Below are 16337 nucleotides of genomic sequence, written 5' to 3'. Positions count from 1 at the left end.
AGGTTTTAGGCGAACTAGCAAAATTTTGCTTTGAATCCTATCAAAAAAGTATTTATAGCTCAAATATATAAATTTTACTCTTGATTGAATTAAAAAGAATTGAAAACATTGCGTAGTTTTATTGCGCAAGGCAAATATAATAAAGATTATTTTAAATAACTGAAGAGAGGCAACCCTGTAGGACAGTTTAGAAATTTCAAATAAACGTCATACCAAAGTCATTACGAAGAAGCTGACGGAAAGACAAAGAGCAGAAGAAAACGAGCGAACAGCGAGCGAGCGCGTCACTTTTCTTATAAAAAAGCAAAGCTATTGAAAAATTCCTATAGAAAAATTGTGAAAAAATCTTTAGCTGTGCAAAAACTAAAACTTCAAGTGAAAACTTATAAACTAAGTAAAAGCCCTACCAATATAAGTATCGCAAATTTAACAGACGCGAAAAAAGTGAAAAATTTGCTGGTATTTTTTCTGCCTTTTCTGTTCCGCTGGCAGTCAGCGGCTTCGGCTGCCTGTGTATTTTTCGTGTTTTCTGTTAATTTTTCCTCAATATACTGTTGTGCAAAATTTTAAGTATATTCAATGTGAACAATATCTTAAAAAAAGGGTTTATAAATAATAAAAAATGGCGTTGGATGGAGCAAAATTTATTTGCTTGTCTGAAGCGGCGGCAGCTGCTAATTCTGTCGCGACTGAAACGACGCCGTCGAGTGTTGATGGGAAAGTTGCCGGTAGCAGCACTGAGGATGCGTTAGCAGAACAGAATACAGTGATCGATGCGAAAGGACGCAAATTTACTGTGGGATATTATATGAGTTGTGATTATGTGCTTGAAGATTCGCGCGCTGAAGGGGTACATTGCGAAATACAGTGTGATGCTTTTGGTCGTGTAAGTTGTGCGCTGCGAGTATTTTTGATAAAGCGCTATATATTATGTACGTATGTGCATACGTACGTTTATGCTGCTTTGTATAATTGGCGTTATTTTAAATTGCACATTATTTGTTAATTTTTCTTTGCTTATCGTGTTTGTATTTATTTTCTTTCTTTCAGGTGACCATTCACAATATATCGGAAGCCCATCCAATAAGCGTCAATGGACAAATTATAAAATGCAAGCGCCCTCTATTAGAAGGTAGCCGTATTACAATTTTGGATAGAAATTTCTTATGGAAGTTTCCAAAAACTGTTGAGGTAACTGCAACTGATACCAATAAACAGGTAAAAACTATGTCCAATAAAGAAGATACGTCAACACCCCAAAAAGTAGTTGCACCAGAACAAGCTCCGAATTCTTGCCCAGATTTGAAAGTATGTTCGCAGATCCGAATACATACCACCTTTGAAACAGTTTCTAATAACTATCAATTTGTATTTGCAGCCTCATCGCAGAGTGGATAAACGATTTACTGTGCATAAGTGAGTATTTCATTAAACTTAATTTAATTAGATACGTTAAATTAAATATTTTATTACACTTTAGTTTTACAACAGAAAGGACAAACGAACACCCAAAATACATAAACTTTTATTTTATATCAGTAATTAGGGCTCCGTATCCCTTTTTAACGATATGCTATTTTGTCAAGGTTGTTTTTCATTTTACTATGCATTCGTGTTCCTCGCTAAAATTCAATACAATTTTACATTGGCTGGGGTGTTTATTGGTTTTGGTAATGGTTATATATTGCATTTTCCATCTCCTTTAGAAAATCCCTACGGCACTGCAATGAGAAAGATTAAATCAGCTAAGTCAATCATATAATTGAGCCATGGTTTTCATATAACGAGAATATGTTCATTATCGTACTTAATTTCTAATCGTTAATTGAATAACTAGATTTCCAATATAAATTTTCAGTGCAAGCGGCCTTTAAACTTCTATTTACGTCCCTTTGGCTCGGGTTTTTAGTGCGAGAGTAAACTACAGTCCACGTTGACTACAGTTAAACTTTGACATTTCACATACAAATTTGCTGGTTATTTTTTTTTATTTATTTATTTATTATTACGGTCTTTAAGACCTAGTTTAGGTTAAAATAAGAGATTAAACATAAATACTCATGTCACATTTAGTGACGTACAATATAAAAACAATTTTTCTTTGAACTTACTAATATTTTCACAGTCTTTCAAATCAGAAGGTAACTCATTATACATTTTATACCCTAAATATTCAAGAGACCTTTTGGCGAACTCAGTTCTTATTCTAGGCAGTCTTATATTATTGCAATTTCTTGTTCCATAATTGTGGATTTCATGATTATAATGTATTTTACTACTCAGGTAATTCGGTAACATTCCTAACCTAAGTTGGTGTATAAATTTCAATGTGAAATAACTAACTGACTGCTTAATACTAAGCCAGTTTAATCTATTGACCATTACAATTTTTGGCGTTCTTGGAGGACATTTTAAAATAAATCGCATTGCCTTGTTTTGCTGTATTTGAAGTTTCTTAATATATATATCATTACTTAATAGCAGAATAGTAGGACAACAAAATAAAGTGTGGTTCAATAATTGAACGATATACCAATATTTTATGACTGACTGATATGTTTACATGTTCTATACATGAAGCCTATTTTCTGTGCAATTTTCCTTTCCAGATAAGTTACATGCTCTCCAAAATTTAGATTATCATCAATCAAAACTCCTAAATACTTAATTTTGTTTACTCTTTGGATTTCCATGTTTTTTACCTTCAGCGTAATATTATTTAAACTATTGTTACTTATGATATTAGTGTTTTTACAAAATATCATGAACTTAGTTTTTTCGACATTTAATTTCAGTTTTCTAAGGCATAACCATTTGATAGCGAGTCCAGGTCTTCTTGTACTTTCAGCATGGCACATTCTGCATATTTTTCACTTATGATAAGCAATGCATCATCCGCAAATAGACGTATTTTACAATATTTTAAGCATCTTTTGATATCATTGATATACAATGTAAACAATATTGGCGCCAAGACCGAGCCTTGTGGTAAACCAATGTTAACATCCACCACTGATGAAACCTTTCCAATTATCGTTCTCTGTTTCTGTCACCCAAATAACTCCGGAACCATTCCAAAGCCTTTCCTCTTATACCAATTTTAAACATAACGTCCAATAGCTCAGATCTATCGACAGTTTCAAAAGCCCGTTTTAAATCCAAGAAGACAGACACCGTAAATTTTTTGTCCGCCATGTCTTTCCAATCTGCAATTACCATATTTAACGCTGTTTCACAAGAATGGCTCTTCCTGAATCCCGATTGTTCTGGGATAATCACATTGTGCTTCTCTAAGTATGCCACAAGTTGATCCTTCACCACTGTCTCCATAATTTTTTCATCTGTAGGTAACGTGTTAATTGGACGTAGTTCCTCAGGTTTCATTGTATTTTTACTTTTTCAACAGGTATTATTGTTGAAATTTTCCAGTAACTAGGTACAATACCGCTGTTTAAGGATTCGTTAATTATGTCTTTGTAGAAATTAGCAGTATATGTCATGGCATCTTTAACGACACCCTCCGATAAAAGCTTGTCCGCCATATTTGTTTTTAAGTGATTTTGTGATAATAATAATATCGTCCACTACAATTTCAGTAAATTTAAATGTTTCAAATGGATTACTATGATTTGCGCTTATTTCATCCCCATTTACAATTTCTTCGATGCTATCATTAATTTCAACAATACTTTGTATAAAAAAGTTATTTAGGGCATTAGCTATATCATATTCATTTTCCAGGCATTCACCGTTAATTACAATTTTAGTGATATGTTTTTTAACTTCATTAAGCTCGACGAGGTCTTTTAGACACTTCCACATACGCTTCATATCGCCATTGTTATGATTTACTCTATCTTCCATGTATTTCTTTTTTTTATAAATTATGGTTCTTTTATATATTTTCTTAATGACGTTATATTCGTCCCAAAATCCAGTATTTCGAGCAGTTTTATAAGGTTCTATTTTTCTTTTATGCAGGTTTGTTAATTCTCGGTCGTACCACTTATTTCTTATCTGTATTTGGGTCCTCTTTATATAAGTCAGTGCTTGCATAGCCACAGTTAAAACTTCGTTTAGGGCTTAGTTTTAGTTTCTACTCCGGAAATTGACATAAAGCTGAAATCGCATGTTCGTAGCAAAGTTAAAAGATTTTCAGCACTATAGTACTCCCAACATGTAACAGTAGCATACCTTCTCATTTTACAAAGCTTTGTTGTTGGCACTTCGAAGTGGATTGTCTCATGGTCAGAAATGCGATGTTCACCTATATTTACTGCTTTAACTTTATCATTGTTACTGAATAGCAAATCAATTCTTGTAGACGAGTACTCTGTTATCCTTGTGTCGAAGTTTATCCTTTGTATCATTGCCATTTGTGCAAATAAACTTGTTAGCTGGTTTGAGTATGTTGACGATACATTTACATTGATATTAAAATCACCAATTATTAAATTATTATCCGCCTCCTTGAGATGTTCAGTGATGATTTCATTTAGATAAGTAATAAAGGTGGAGTCACTGCTACTTGGTGAGTGATATAGTACACCGATTTTCCATTTTAACGCGCATTTGTTTATTTTTACAATAATGCACCACACATTCATGTTGATAGCTTTATTACAAACTATGCTAAATTGTATATTTTCATTCACATACATGACAACACCGCCCGTATGCCTACTTTGAGAGTCGCATCGAATGCATTTGTATGTCGGAATACTAAGTTCAGAATCCAAGATATGTTCTGTTGTACACGTTTCCGTACATAACACAATACTTGGTCTTCTTATTTCAATAAGACGTTCCAGCTCGATTTTATTTGCTATGATACTACTAATATTAAGATAAATGCATTCCAAGTTGTATATATTGCTATCTCGATTTAAATAATATTTTGACATTTGCGCTGCAGTAAGGATTTTCTTTGGTTGCTAATAAACAACTTTATTTTCCTTGCATCTAGCTTTTGTTGGTATACGGGACAAGTTCTATCCAGAGTATCATGGTTTTCGTCAAGTCCTAGATTCAGCTCCTTGTTTGTTCGTATGCAGTTAATGCACTTGTTTACTGCATCCTTTATGCATTGTGTATGTTTATGCTCACCCAAGCATTTTGTGCATACTTCCTTTTCCTTGCAGTCAGCCGCTTTGTGATTGAAGCCTTTGCATTTAAAACAACACAATACCTGCACTGCATCATATCCTCGGCAACGTTCCCAACCTACATTAAGCCTCTCTCCAGCTAGTAGATTTGCGAACGATTCAACATTCATTTCTATTACAGCATTATAATAGTTTTTCGCGTTCTTTTTCACTTCATATTGCTTAACAATTTTGATGTCCGTTTCACTTAAACAAATGTTTTGTCGTTTAATTCTTTGTACCAGTTCCTCGTCGCTATATTTAAAATTTATACCAGTCACCATGACTGCTGGTTTCACTTTTTTGGGAATCTTAACCTCATAGTTATTTCCCAGATTGTTCTCAATGGCATTTTTTATTTTGTCACGCTCATGGTCATTTTCGCTTTCAACAATAACAACTCCGCTTTGCCTTGCTACTATATTAGTTATTTGCAGCCCTTTAGGATCAACTTTCGAGTTTAGGTCAGTTTTGGTTATTTCTATATTTTGCTTTTTATTCGGCTTGACAATTAGGGGATGATTCTTTCTAATGTCTGGTAACACTTCTTTTTTTTGTCCATCATTTTTTGTTATCGCTGCGTATGACACTTTGGCTTCAACACTATTAACATTTTTCTTTATTTCATTGCACATTTTTTTATTCTCTTTACTTATTTCTTCAATCATTTTCTTATTGTCATCCTTGTTTGTTTTCAACTCATCACAAACCTGCTCGCTGCTTCGCTTGAAGCCTTCAGCAATTTCCCGTATTTTGGTCACTTCTACAACACTCTTTTCGCATGATTCTTGCGCTTTTTGCATTGCCTTAATTCTGTCGCTAAATGCAACTTCCACTGCTTTTAAAACTTGCTTTATTTCTCTTTCATGTTTCTTGAGAGCATTATCAAATTCATTCCTGTACTCAGATAGTTGGATAGTTGTTTGCCATTTTTGCTCACTACCATCTGCATATCTTTTAGAATGTCATCTACGTTATGCACATACTGCACACAATCATTACACATAAATCTAAGCATTTCACATTCGTCTAATTTATTAACACTGTATTGGTCTATGCCAGAGCATTTTGGTGCTAAATGATAATATCTCCCACATACCCCTTCGCAACGAATTTTTGACACTTCTCCACGTATTGTACTTTTGCACTTGTCGCATTTACTCTCCATTTTTTATATAGAATGAATATATGTATATATATGTATCAAACTTTGTAAGTGCATGCGTTTTGCTTTCTTTATTTAGAGTCACTTTCTCGCAAATATATTAAATTTAAAAAATCAAACTTTATTTGGTATAATATTCTTGAAACCAACTTCTGCTTCCGCTTTTTGAGTTTCTGTCTCACACATTATTTATTCTTAAAAAGTATTTGAATATAGTTTTACCATTTTAAAATGTAAAATTCAAGGAGCAGAAATAAACACAACCGTACCGTTTTACCGTTTGCATACACTCAGCTTAAGCGGTCGCAGTGGCAGGTTTAACTGAAGTTTAATCTCCACTAAAATACCGGGCCTTATTTCCATAAACGCATAGTCCTGACAGGTGCCAAGTATGGTGAAATCAACTATCCACCCGATGGTGTGAAAATTTATAATGTAAACTCCATCAGCTGTGAACCTATTTTAAATTCTAATTGGAAAGAAGGATTTACCTCATTTTCAAACGTGCAGAAAACTTACAAATATACACCAATTTTTCTATTTTAAAGCATTATAGAAATGTCGTGGTTACACTTTCGAAAAAGCATGCAGAAAATAATTTAATAAACACACCATCTTAAGTTGGTATAAAAATCGTGTACATTTAAGGGTTAGTTTTATATGAGGGGAAAAGGAAAGTTTTCTCATGATTTGAACACCGTGCTTAAGGGTAAATGGTATCTGGCGTGTACAGTTTAAATTTTTTAAAATTTATTCTACCTCTCATGAAATAGTATATTAATTGCGTTTTCTTTTCTGAAAATAATCTTGCCCTGTTAGTTCTTCTCAGCTGTCTAGTAGTGTTACTTTCATAAAATATTTCCCATTGGACGAGGAAATAGGTACCATTACCTAAAAATCAAGCTCTTTGCAAAAGTTAGAATCTAAAAGAGCAACATTAGTGTACAATTTTTTTCAGTAAAAACTAGAGATATACGCCACCGATTGGCGCCTTTTTTTCGCACGCCGCCGCCGAATATCAAAATATGGGCGCGACGGCGGCGTTCGGCGCGTTACTCTATTTTGTACTCTTTTAATACTGTCTAAGTCATTTATTGTTCATCTCGAAAATTGGTCCAAGGTGGTCGAAAGGGGTATATGCGCATCACTGCCAGTTATAAAAATCCAATTGCGAAATTTAACACTTTGCAACCGTTCAAAAGTTGTTTGAGATAACAACCGATTTCAATGCCAGCTTAACCCATTAAGCCCGGCACGTTGCGTCTGCGCAACGTTTGCGGCTTCGCATATATTACACAGATTTTAAGAAAATTTAACGAAAAAACGACTAAAATTTAATAAAATTGAACTTATTTAAAATGTGTTATACTTATATTTGAATCTAGTAAATATTTATACACATTTATTTTCGTTTGAATTTCCGCAATTTTTTGGGTGTTTTTTGTTAAATTATTAAAAAATACTTTCGATTTAAAAGTAAAAAAAATCGCCTTGTTAACAGTATTTTGTCTATGCAAATTACGTGAAAATAAATTTTGCAAAATTTTCTATTGCAACATATAGCAAATATATTAAATTAAAAGTTTACGTTGCGCAAATGCAACGTTAGGACATAACGCTATACATTTTTTCAACCGGCAGCACTCAGCCTTGTGAGCAGCTGATATTGTTTATTTACATTTTCTGTTAAGAAAAAGTGTGACGTTCTTTCTCTGCAAAATGTTTTCTAAAAAATATTTATCTAAAAGAGATATAGAAAATATAGTTAATGAATGGGACGAGGAGGATGAAGTCGTAAATAATATAAAAAACGCGGATTCGGTTCATATGATATTACTGCCGCCTAAGACTGTAGATGCAGTTAGTGAACAGAAGATGTGGACGAGAAGCTCGGCCCCTTCCAAGTTCGTCGTGCTCTTTTTTAACCTTTTTTATCTTTTTTTTTTGCCGACTACGAACGGTATCTGCAAGGCAGATGAGTTTTCACTGCGAGCTTTTCATGGTAGAAATACACTCGGAGTGCTTGTCAAACACTGCCGATGGACGACCTCGCTTAGTAAACTTTTCTCCTAATTGAAGTAACTTGTTCCTAAAATTGATGTTGCTTTGCCAGATGTGTGAACCTATGATCTTAGGCGAAGCACGCTACCATCACACCAATACGGTGGTGGTGCAATATGTAACCGTCTGAATTTTAGAAACACTAAACCCTTACGAGCTTAGATGAACAAATGATAGCATAATTCGCCAGCCATTCATGTAAAATGTTTTTGAAATCCAAACCAAATCTTTGTCTATATTTTGCTTTTATACCCTATTCCAGGGCTTCATTTATCAGAGATACAAACTTATGTCTTGACCAGTCTATTGTGTTACAATTTCTTGAAAATATTGACATGTGTAAGCCAAACCAACACCTTTTTCACATCTTTTAAGTTTATGTCTCAACTAACTACAATAGGTTACTGTGCGTGAAAATCGAGCTGGTGGTGCAGAACTTACAGATATTAAAAAGTTCAAGAAAACTCTCGCGGATGCATTCGATAAAAATAATAAAATAAGTGGGGTATGATGGAATGATAATTTTTCGGTGACTTTTCTTTCCAATCATTTGGAGAAAAGCGCTACTAATAAAGTATATCGATATGATAGAAAGGTGAAAAAATACGGCAATATCGATCCCATTTCCCATACATGACTGTAATAGAAACATGTGTGGTGTGGACCTTTTTGACAACGCAATGATCAATTACAGAATTCGTATTCGTGGAAAAAAACGGTATTGGCCACAAATGCACTAGACTCAGCCATGGTGAATGCCAGAAAAATACACTGTCTGTTGAAAAAACTGGAAAACGCTCCTATTATGGAACAGCTATAGTTTCGAGTTTTTGTTGCCGAAACTTTGTCTGAAGCTCCTGTAAGGAAGCTTAAACGCAAACAAGCTCACAGCACTACTCCAAAAAAACCTCGCTTGGTTCACCTACCTGTTTTTGCAGAAAAGCGTTACGCTGTCGATTTTGCACAAATCAAATCAAATATGTATGCAATATATGTGAAATCGGGATACATCCAACATTTTTTAAGAAATATCACAATTAAAACATATTTTTATGAATTAAGCGGGGACTGACCTCATGGCTTTTAAATGTATGAAAACATTTATTTAAAGCAATTTTTAATTTATAATTTTTATTTAATAATTTGGGAAAAATTTAAACAACGGAACATCAGGACGGACAAGGCGACAGCTGTTTCTATTATACCTTGTAAATCACTTCAAAGCTTTTTCTCCCGATTTGAAGTGTTACAAACGCATTCAGGCAGTCATGCTTTAGTTGTTGTAAACTATATCCCATGACGTAGCTGAGTGCGTTTGTAACAATTCAACCATCGTAGGAGTGCGGATTCAAATCCCACTCCCGGGAGAAAAGGCTGTGAAGATATTTACAAGGTTTAATCGAAACAGCTGTCGCCTTGTCCGTTCTGATGTCACGTTGTTTAAATTTTTCCCAAATTATTAAAACATATTTTATTTACTTTCAACATAAACATATTTTATTTACTGCTTTTGAATTTTCACACAAACGAAATAAATTTTTTTTTAAATAAAATGAACTTAAAATTAAAAATTTGTATATCATTAAGGCCTAACGTTGCATGTACGCAACGTGCTCCACCACCCCAACGGGTTAGGACCGCAAATTTTTTTCGGTTTTTTATTCTTAATTGGATCAATTTATATGGCCACTGAAAATTTCATTGAAATTGCTCCAGCCCTTCTATGCTCAGGACTTAATGTGTTAACACGGATTTCGTATCACCCAATTCACCAAGTTATTAAAAGAAAACACTTAAAGAAAAGTTATATAATAAATTTAAATGCTCAATTCGCATAATTTTTTCAAAAAATTAATAAGGAACAATGAATTTAAATAAAATGTTCCAAGGCGAACATATTTTCAAATTGTCCTCAAGTTGTTAAAAAAGCAACTTACCCGAAAAAGGTGCCGAATTTTTTATCCCGATTGGCGAAATCAGTGATGGAAAATCCTTTATTAGGCTCCAGTGGTTTAAATTCTCCTTTGAAATTATTCTCAGCTCATACTCAAGTTGCATATATCTTAAACACTTATGATTAGATTAGATTATTTATTTATTACGGCCAGAAGCCTTATTCGTAAATTTGAAAATATTACAGTTTTTCATCTTATAGCTAAGGTTTTACAATATTCATATAATTTTGTTTTAAATACTGTTATTTGGTTGCAACTTTTTATATCCATAGGCAGATCATTGTAACTTTTCAGACCCTTGTAGAAAATGTTCTGTTGATCAATTTCAGTTCTAAAAAACGGCAATTTGAAATTATGTTTGCTCCTCGTATTTATGTTATGAGTTTGCTCAACTAATGCTATATTTTTATTTAAATACTCAAGTACATTTCCATGTTTGATATTAAATATGAATTTCATGGAGTGGAAAAAAATCTTTTGTTTCACACTTAACCAGTCTAAAGTCTTCAACATGTCAGCCGTTGGCGTATCTCTAGGTGTCTGAAGAATAAATCTCATGCATCTATTTTGAAGCTTTTGGAGCTTGTCTACTTCTTTATCCGATATTATGAATAGAATGGACGGGCAGTACACGAAGTGCGGTTCTATAACTGTTTTATATAAGATTATTTTGTACTTTTTCTGAATGAATTTAGTTGTTCTCTGTTATTCCTAAGTATTTTATACTGTTAACTCTTTGTATGATTTCATCATTTATTTTTAGCTCGGCTATATCCTCCTCATTGATATTCCTCCTTGTTATTATCATATATTTAGTTTTATTTATGTTTAGTGTCAGTCTATTACCACACAACCATTTATACAAGTTATTTAGTTCATGTTGCATTTTGGCGAGTGCAGTATTTTTATTATTTTCACTTATCATAATTAATGCATCATCCGCAAAAAGTCTAATTTCACAACCTTCGATAGCATTGACTATGTCATTTATGTATATAAGAAATAATATAGGTGCCAATACTGAGCCTTGAGGTAACCCTATGGGTACCTCTAATTCATCCGACGTCACATCATTTATAACTGTTTTCTGCTTTCTCTGCTTCAAATAGTTGCGGAACCATTTAAGTTCAATATCAGTTATGCCAATCCGCTGCATTTTTTTATTAATATCTCTCTATCCACCGTTTCAAAAGCTCTTTTGAGGTCAAGGAAAACTGAAACCACTACTTTTTTGTTGTTTAGCTCTTCTTTCCAATCAGATATCACCAGCGCTGTCTCACAGGAGTGTTTTTCCCTAAATCCTGACTGTTGGTATACTAGTATATTATTTACTTCAAGATGATTCACCAACTGATTCTTAACAACGACTTCGAGAATTTTAGCATCACTTGGCAGGGTATTTATGGGTCTAAGTTCTTCAGGTTGCATTATCTTTTTAACTTTTTTCACAGGTATTATTGTTGACGTTTTCCACATTTCAGGTACTACATCATCTTCTAAGCTGTTATTGATTATTTGAGCATAGAAATATCCGTTATACGATATACAATCTTTTAGTACACCTTCGGATAGCAGTTTTCTTCCACCTATTTTATATTTAAAGTCTGTTAGGATATTAATAACATCATCGGTGGTAATTTCAGCAAACTTAAATTTTGAATGGACTTGTGTATCCTCTAGTGCTACTTGACAGGTTTCGATGTTATTATTAATTTCAATCCCACTGTTTACAAAAAATCTATTTAGACCATTCGCCAGATCGGTTTCGTTTTCAACCAGTATGAGAAGGGTTTGAAAAATCACTTTATTTGCTTAAGTGTAAAATAGCGTCTGAAATCTTAATTTTGATTTTCACACTTCATCATTCAACACCCAAGTTTCCTGGTTTGACATTTCCTAAAGTTGGCGGCCCTATCCCCAACTAGTCCCTTGGAGTGAATCACATCGGATATAGCCTATCAACCATGTTTAAATATGACCTACACGTTGTTGTTGTTGTTGTTGTAGCGAAAAGGTTACTCTCCGAAGGCTTTGGGGAGTGTTATCGATGTGATGGTCCTTTGCTGGATACAGATCCGGTACGCTCCGGTAACACAGCACCATTAAGTTGCCAGCCCGACCATCTCGGGAACTATTTATATGGCCACATTAAACCTTCAGGCCATCCCTCCTTCCCCACCCCCAAGTTCCATGAGGAGCTTGGGGTCGCCAGAGCCTCGTCTGTTAGTGAAACAGGATTCGCCGCGGATAGGTGAGGTTGGCAATTGAGTTTGGAGAAGATTGCGCTGGCAAGCTGAAGGGTTGCGCTACACAGCCCCTTGGATCTGGTATTTTAGTCGCCTCTTACGACAGGCATACCTACCGCGGGTATATTCTGACCCCCTAACCCGCTGGGGATGACCTACACGTGACGGCTCTTGTTACAAATGTAAATACGTAGGCACATTTTCTAACCAGGTTAGGCTTTGTCCTTCGCAAGAACACTCAAAAGTGGTGAAGCAAAAGCTTTCTCAAGACAGTCGGACAAATTACCATGTTGTTGTTGTTGTTGCTGTTGTAGCAATGCTCGCCCCACCTAATAGCCGCGACCGATCACAAATTGTCATCAATATCCTCTAACGGGAGTCCAAGGAAACTTGCCGTTTCAACAGGGGTGGACCATAAGGAAAGGGGTGTTAGAGGCGTTGGTTCCACATTACAATTAAAGAGATGGTTGGTGTCATGTGGGGACACATTGCAAGCGGGGCATACATTTTTTATGTCGGGGTTGATTCTGGATAGGTAAGAGTTTAACCTGTTACAGTATCCAGAACAAATTACCATGTGTTCTACTACCCTAACGTTGGGGATAGTCGAACTTGTATGAAAACTGAAACGGTCATCGATAATGAGCTCTTGTATCATAAGGGCGGAAACGAAGACTATTGAGGTCAATGTATCGAACACAAACGTCTGCAAATTTTGGTCTACTTCTAAACTTTTATCCACGGTCCTTGTAAAGTTTAAATTATATAGATGCGCCAAGGATTATACGATTTTCACGCATGAGTTACGTAATGATATCCACTTAGACTGCTTTTGATTTCGGGGGCGGCATCGTTGACCGAATAGTTACTCCCTAACGTTTCAAGGTGTTTTTTTTTTGGTGTAACTCGGAAGCATAGCGCGACAAAAACATCCGTCAGAAAGTCTTCTGAGCTACACCTAGAGCTTCTAGCAAAATGACGTCGACGAAGGTATGAGTTCGAAGTCGCAGTCCTATGGCTTCTGTGCTGGCATATTGTATAAGGGCCAGGATGCGTGGTAGCGACTGGTGGCCAGGATTGCTACTGTTCGCACGTTGATGTTGTTGGTGTTGTAGCAGTGCTTCGCCCCATCCAATAGGTGCGACCGATCACAAATTGTCATCAATATCCTCTATCGGGAGTCCAAGGAAACTTGCTTCAAGTGTCTTGGCTATTGGCCATAGGAGAGATATCAGGCGATATGACTCTCCTATGTTAGCTGGTTTCCCAGGCTTTAGTAGCGGGACCACCTTGGCCATTTTCCATTTTTCGGGAATGACAAAGGTGGAAAGAGACAGGTTAAAGACATGCGCTAAATATTTTAAACCCTCTTTCCCTAAGCTTTTAAGCATCGGCATGGCTAAGCCGTCTGGGCCCACTGCTTTGGATGGTTTAGCATTGGGGTACCCGATGTATTTGGGTGGGAAAGTGGCACCGTCCAAGGCAGGAGCTGCATTGGGCGGATGTCGCAAACATGTATATTCTGTGCTGGCAAACGGTGGAAACGGAGGTAGGGACTAAGTCTGTTTCCCTGACCTACACGGTTGCTGTTCGCACGTTGTTGTTGTTGTTGTAGCGATAAGGTTGCTCCCCAAAGGCTTTGCGGGTGTTATCGATGTGATGGTCTTTTGCCGGATACAGATCCGGTACGCTCCGGTAACACAGCACCATTAAGGTGCTAGCCCGACCACCTCGGGAACGATTTATATGGCCACATTAAACCTTCAGGCCATCCCTCCCTCCCCACTCTCTAGTTCCATGAGGAGCTTGGGATCGCCAGAGCCTCGTCTGTTAGTGAAACAGGATTCACCGCGGATAGGTGAGGTTGACAATTGGGTTTGGAGAAGCTATATATTGCGCTGGCAACCTGAAGGGTTGCGCTACACAGCCCCTTGAATCTGGTATTTTAGTCGCCTTTTACGACAGGAATAACTACCGCGGGTATATTCCGACCCCCTAACGCGCTGGGGGTACTGTTCGCACGTCGGGAATTGTAGCTCTTAAAAACAGCCGAAAAACTGAAGACGCCCTTTGGCGCGATCAGCAATATGCTAGCATTGATGCTAATCGTTGAAACTGTGCCACGAGAGTCATGACTAAGTAGATAATTGATAGCGGGTATTAGAGTTAAACGTCAGCAGTATGTTTCCATATTCGTTAGTTGTGGGCAATGTGATACTCTTAAAGTCCAGCCATTCAATTCAGAAGTTTACGCCGATCACTTTGTCGGCGCCGATTAAGTGACCGGTGTAAACCTCTAGTAAAAACCCCATCAGTTCGGTCCAAATCTCGAAAATTGTTATCCTTAAAAGAGACCCACCAATAAATTTACGGAAATGATCAGCATGACGAGTTGAGTTGATTTAGCCATGTCCGTTGTCCGTCCGTCCATCTGACTGTTTGAACGCACACTGGTGCCTCAGTTTTTGAGATATCTTCATGAAATTTGTCAGCGGGTATATTTTGGTGTCGGATGAGACATTTGTCGGAATCGACCGGATCGAACCACTATAGCATATATACCACATAAAACCGATTTTTCAGAAAAGATGTTTTTTGCTATAATCAGTTAGAAACTTCACAAAATATTTTCGCATATAACAAATATTGTTGTCTGAAAAAATCGTAGATGTCGGTCATATATATTATATATGTATTAGGGCGGGTCGATTTAAAAATCGCTCATTGCTCTGTGAAAATCGTATTCTAGGGATCAAAATAAGAAACTTTGCTGAAGGAACCATACCTCTAAAACGAATTCTGATGTCCCCCCCTTTGGGTCGAACTTTTGGGTAGGGGCAATTTCAATTCTACCTGCTGTGTCTTGTGGTGGCTTAAAAAAACAACACAATCAATTTTACGATCTGAAAGTGTGCTCCGCCTACCACACCGTATGCCCTGGGTTCACACCCCGAGCAAATCAACATCAAAATTTTAGAAATAAGGTTTTTCAATTAGAAGAAAATGTTTCTAAGCGGGGTCGCCCCTCGGCAGTGTTTGGCAAGCGCTCCGGGTGTATTTCTGCCATGAAAAGCTCTCAGTGAAAACTCATCTGCTTTGCAGATGCCGTTAGGAGTCGGCATAAAACATGTAGGTCCCATCCGGCCAATTTGTAGGGAAAATCAAGAGGAGCACGACGCAAATTGGAAGAGAAGCTCGGCCTTAGATCTCTTCGGAGGTTATCGCGCCTTACATTTATTTTTTTTTTATCAATGCTCGTATTCATTATTTTTAGATCTAAATTAAGTGATTCGTTAGTGGTCGTCCTAGATAAAACCATGAACTTAGTTTTGTTAACGTTAAGCTTTAGTTTATTAATGCAAAGCCATCTATACAATGAGTCCATATCTTCTTGCATTTTGCTCCCTGCTATTGAAATGTCCGTTTCATTTACTTCAAGTAGCGCATCATCTGCAAACAACCTGACTACTATATTTCAGTGCTGATGATATATCGTTTATGTAAATGTTGAACAGGATTGGTGCTAATACCGACCCTTGTGGTAAACCTATGTCCACTTGTGCCTCGGATGAGACTACTGACTCGATGGTTGTTCTTTGTTTCCGGTCTGATAAGGAGCTTCTAAACCACTGCAATTCATTTCCCTATTACCAATTTTTTGTAGTTTATCGAGCATTATATTCCTATGAATTGTTTCGAACGCTCTTTACAGGTCAATGAAAACTGCTACTATATGTTTTTTAGGCTCAGCTCTTCCTTCCAGCTA

The 16337-nt window shown here is 36.3% G+C and overlaps 1 protein-coding gene across 2 annotated transcripts in view; it reads left to right on the top strand.

The window, feature by feature from the left end:
- The first annotated feature begins 259 nt into the window (after positions 1-259).
- The window catches only part of LOC137251000 (microtubule-associated protein futsch), a 106816-nt gene continuing 90738 nt past the window's right edge, over positions 260-16337 (top strand). For both annotated transcript variants that reach the window (XM_067784832.1, XM_067784823.1), the window contains exons 1-3: positions 260-886; positions 1051-1308; positions 1379-1416. In XM_067784832.1, the coding sequence (XP_067640933.1) occupies positions 623-886; positions 1051-1308; positions 1379-1416 (560 nt within the window). In that variant the 5' untranslated portion in view covers positions 260-622. The remainder of the gene's footprint in view (positions 887-1050; positions 1309-1378; positions 1417-16337) is intronic.

Source organism: Eurosta solidaginis, chromosome 1 (genome assembly GCF_040869045.1).
Source record: "Eurosta solidaginis isolate ZX-2024a chromosome 1, ASM4086904v1, whole genome shotgun sequence".
NCBI lineage: Eukaryota > Metazoa > Arthropoda > Insecta > Diptera > Tephritidae > Eurosta > Eurosta solidaginis.
This window is presented reverse-complemented; position numbering and strand designations above follow the sequence as displayed.